This window comes from Penaeus chinensis, chromosome 22, assembly GCF_019202785.1.
Source record: "Penaeus chinensis breed Huanghai No. 1 chromosome 22, ASM1920278v2, whole genome shotgun sequence".
Classification (NCBI taxonomy): Eukaryota; Metazoa; Arthropoda; class Malacostraca; order Decapoda; family Penaeidae; genus Penaeus; species Penaeus chinensis.
The window spans coordinates 25,588,480-25,593,479 of NC_061840.1; the positions used below are offsets into that span (position 1 = coordinate 25,588,480).

General features: G+C 52.2%; 1 protein-coding gene across 3 annotated transcripts in view; it reads left to right on the forward strand.

The window, feature by feature from the left end:
• Window positions 1–4,477, forward strand: part of LOC125036917 (cGMP-inhibited 3',5'-cyclic phosphodiesterase B-like) — a 176,043-nt gene extending 171,566 nt beyond the window's left edge. For all 3 annotated transcript variants that reach the window (XM_047629875.1, XM_047629876.1, XM_047629877.1), the window contains 3 exons: window positions 1,975–2,318; window positions 2,659–2,850; window positions 3,157–4,477. In XM_047629875.1, coding sequence (XP_047485831.1) covers window positions 1,975–2,318; window positions 2,659–2,850; window positions 3,157–3,180 — 560 coding nt within the window. In that variant the 3' untranslated portion in view covers window positions 3,181–4,477. The remainder of the gene's footprint in view (window positions 1–1,974; window positions 2,319–2,658; window positions 2,851–3,156) is intronic.
• The last annotated feature ends 523 nt before the right edge of the window (window positions 4,478–5,000 follow it).

Genomic DNA, 5,000 nt, shown 5'->3' on the forward strand with positions numbered 1-5,000 from the left:
GATAAGAGATAAAAAGATGATATTAGGGATGTTTTCTTTTTGTTATCATCTTCATCATTATTATCATCACTAGCATCATCATTATCATCATTACCGTAATCGTTATCATCATTATCATTGTCCTATCATAATTATCATTATTATCATCACCAACATTATCACTACCACTTCATCACCATCACCATCATAATCCTCTATTATCACTATTATTATCTTCATCATCGTAATAATTAGCAACATTATGACCATCACCAACATCACCCTCACTACTATCACCATCATCATTCCCACTATCCTCCTCACCTTCACCACCACCATCCCCCTCACCACCATCACCACCACCCCCCTCCCCCTCACCACCATCACCACCACCCCCCTCCCCCTCACCACCATCACCACCACCCCCCTCACCCTCACCACCATCACCACCACCCCCCTCCCCCTCACCACCATCACCACCACCCCCCTCCCCCTCACCACCATCACCACCACCCCCCTCACCCTCACCACCATCACCACCACCCCCCTCCCCCTCACCACCATCACCACCACCCCCCTCCCCCTCACCACCATCACCACCACCCCCCTCCCCCTCACCACCATCACCACCACCCCCCTCCCCCTCACCACCATCACCACCACCCCCCTCCCCCTCACTACCATCACCACCACCCCCCTCCCCCTCACCACCATCACCACCACCCCCCTCCCCCTCACCACCATCACCACCACCCCCCTCCCCCTCACTACCATCACCACCACCCCCCCTCCCCCTCACCACCATCACCACCACCCCCCTCCCCCTCACCACCATCACCACCACCCCCCTCCCCCTCACTACCATCACCACCACCCCCCTCCCCCTCACCACCATCACCACCACCCCCCTCCCCCTCACCACCATCACCACCACCCCCCTCCCCCTCACCACCATCACCACCACCCCCCTCCCCCTCACCACCATCACCACCACCCCCCTCCCCCTCACCACCATCACCACCACCCCCATCCCCCTCACCACCATCACCACCACCCCCCTCCCCCTCACCACCATCACCACCACCCCCCTCCCCCTCACCACCATCACCACCACCCCCCTCCCCCTCACCACCATCACCACCACCCCCCTCCCCCTCACCACCATCACCACCACCCCCCCTCCCCCTCACCACCATCACCACCACCCCCCATCCCCCTCACCACCATCACCACCACCCCCCTCCCCCTCACTACCATCACCACCACCCCCCTCCCCCTCACCACCATCACCACCACCCCCCTCCCCCTCACCACCATCACCACCACCCCCCTCCCCCTCACTACCATCACCACCACCCCCCTCCCCCTCACCACCATCACCACCACCCCCCTCCCCCTCACCACCATCACCACCACCCCCCTCCCCCTCACCACCATCACCACCACCCCCCTCCCCCTCACCACCATCACCACCACCCCCCTCCCCCTCACCACCATCACCACCACCCCCCTCCCCCTCACTACCATCACCACCACCCCCATCCCCCTCACCACCATCACCACCACCCCCCTCCCCCTCACTACCATCACCACCACCCCCATCCCCCTCACCACCATCACCACCACCCCCCTCCCCCTCACCACCATCACCACCACCCCCCTCCCCCTCACTACCATCACCACCACCCCCATCCCCCTCACCACCATCACCACCACCCCCATCCCCCTCACCACCATCACCACCACCCACCTCCCCCTCACCACCATCACCACCACCCCCCTCCCCCTCACCACCATCACCACCACCCCCATCCCCCTCACCACCATCACCACCACCCCCCTCCCCCTCACTACCATCACCACCACCCCCATCCCCCTCACCACCATCCCCACCACCCCCCTCCCCCTCACCACCATCACCACCACCCCCATCCCCCTCACCACCATCACCACCACCCCCCTCACACCTATACTAACCCCCCTCCCCTCCCCAAGGTGACGAGGAGCAGTCCCTAGGCCTCCCTATCTCGCCCTACATGGACCGCACGAATCCCCAGCTCTCCAAATTGCAAGAGTCTTTCATCAACCACCTCGTCGCCCCGCTCTGCAATGCCTACGGGGAGGCGGGTCTGATGCCGGGCGTGTGGCAAGACTCCTGCGAGGACGAGGATGCTGAACCCAATCTCAAACTGGACGAGTTTCCTGACGAGGAGGACGACGATCCTCCCACCAGCGAATCGGACACGGCCACCCAGAACAGCGGACGCACACGCAAGATCTTCTGCTTGCAAACGCAACATTTGCAGGAGAACCATCAACACTGGGTGAATAAGATTAAGGTAAAGTGGGGTGGATGATGGGGTGGCGGTGTTGGTGTAGGAATATACTGTGATGGGGCTCATGAGGGTAATAGGATGACGACGGTGATATTTGATAGCAATGATTATGAGGAAAGTTTGAACAATAATGAAAATGATTGGTATTGGACATTATATGGAGCCCTATGCATACGCACATGCACACGCACACACATAGACAGATATATATATATATGTGTGTGTGTGTGTGTGTGTGTGTGTGTGTGTGTGTGTGTGTGTGTGTGTGTGCGTGTGTATTTGCACACATACATACCCAAGCATGGTCCCAGCCGAGCCGTTCCCCACGCGCCCTTCCCCGCAGGAGGAGCAGCGCCTGGACGAGCAGTCTGAGTCAGGCTCCGACGGCGAGGAGGCCGCGGCGGCCGTCGACGTGTCCCCTTGCAGCTACACCCCCCAGCCAATGGTTCTACCGCTTAACGGAGACGAACCCATGGAACCCATTGAGGAGGAGAGAACCCCTGCTTCCATGTCTTCATCCCGCAGCTTCAGTTTTGTGAGTACATGGTTCGCTCTGAGTATGATCTGGAGTAATTTCGTGATTTGTTTTGCTTCTGTTTTGAAGAGGTGTTCTGAGATTACTACTTAACAACAATCAATCCATATATATATATATATATATATATATATATATATATATATATATATATATATATATATATAAAGAAATGAGTAGATATTATATATAAAAAGAAAAAACAGTTGCTTGGAAAGACCTTTGGTGCAACAAAGTTAATAAGCCTCTCTTTACAGAACTGCCCCTTAGCAGTGGTTTCTAACTCTCTCTGTTTTGGCCCAACAGGAAAAAGAAGATTCGAAACTTTGATGCCCAGCCTGTGTCATAGTCTAAATAAGTATCTTCCATTATAATACAAAGCAGTGAGAAATTTCAAAGAAAAAAAGGAACATAAATCATTGGTTTTCTATAGACATAGTGGAGTTGACCCTCCATCCGCGTTACCCACCTTAGTTGAGGGCGACGTCCCAGGGAGCGACAGAGGAACTCCTCTGCTGGCGACGGCTCGGGTCTCTGTCTGGCACTGGACCCGCCGGCTCCCGCTGGGTGTTTGGCCTATGGCACAGCCGAGACTTATTCGCAGGGCATGAAGCTCCACCTTTTGGGTTCCAGCGTTCTTTTGCAACCAAGCGTTATCATCATTTGGCTGGGGGTTGAATATGTTCAGTCAGAGCTTTCTCCTTTAATTGGGGGAGGGTGAAAAGAACGGCTTTCATTCCCCTCCCCCCATCGCAGTTTATTGAGCTTGAGACCCGGGAGGCAGCGACGGGGTCTGGTACAGTAGGTGCTTCAATATGATTTTTCACTTTGTGTATCCGACGCGCCAAGAAAAGGGGGCGACTGGACACTGTGTGATGCAAGAGACAACATCTCCGCGAATCGTCCCAACGGAAAGAGGCAACCAGAAGATAAAGTGTTCTGTAGGACACGTTGCCAAGACGTTTCGGGGCCAGTTACTAACCGTTCCCCGCGTGTCCGAGGGAGCGTGGAGAGGCAACGGCAGAGAGACGGAGCTGCACACTTGCTCGTCTCTCTCAGGGAACAGATGTTGTCAAAATACGTAACAGTATCACAGCAACCAAAAATAATAATGATGTGGCCAGCCTGGACAGTCATTTTGGTTCATAAGATGATGATTATAGACGATAGGGAGAATAAATTCCTTAAATATATATGAAATTAATAGTCGGTGTTCAAGAACTTGCGTCTATCTTAACCTCACGTATTAATTGACTCTGATTAATATATCCTACGGAAACGGACTAAAAATCGCGTTTCATTATCGTACTCGTTTCACATTTACTCGCAGCGTAGGAGTGAAATCCTCAAATCGAAGGATCGAATCCCTAAAGACTGCACACAGAAACAGGCAAATTGAGGTTCGGATTAAGGATTAAGGTATCCGATCCTTTAGGGTGCTATGCCTTCTTCACTCCCGGACACGATAGGTTTCAAGAAGTCCCTCTGCACCACCTCTTGGTTTACGGAGAGAAAGAAAGAAAGAAAGAAATGGCTTCTAATCCGTTCGCTGTTATCCTTTCTTTGTCCTAATCACTCCTGCATTTTTGTTTATTCATTCCCTTTCATTTCCACACACAAAAAGATATAATAATTGTGATCCGAGATGCAAAGGTTGACGACGAGGAGGAGGAAGATAAAAAAAAACAGAGAGCGAAGCCAAAGCCTGTCCTTTTTAACAAACCTGTAGCATCAGATAGATGAATCTCTCAAAACAAATATATAACTGTAATGTAGAAAACGATCTTCACACTTGTGAATGTGAACTTCCAAATCCTTTAGATGTCACGAGAAGTACAGATTACGCTGGCCTACAACAGATCTTCCGGGCTGGTGAGTCGCGAGGCAGAGGCAGAGTCGCGTGAGTGGCTTTCAGAATCAATTGTGTGCTTTTGGTGCACTCAAAATCATGTTTGTATTGTTCTTTACTCTTACATTTACAATAATTTCCCTGTTATTTTGTACACTCTAAGTCATTCTCGTGTTTTGTTCACTCAAAATCATCATCGTGTTGTTCTGTACACTCAACATTTTCGTATCATTTTGCACACTCATAATTCTCATTTTGCTTTGTACTCAAAATCATTTTAGTGTTGTTTCGTACACTTAAA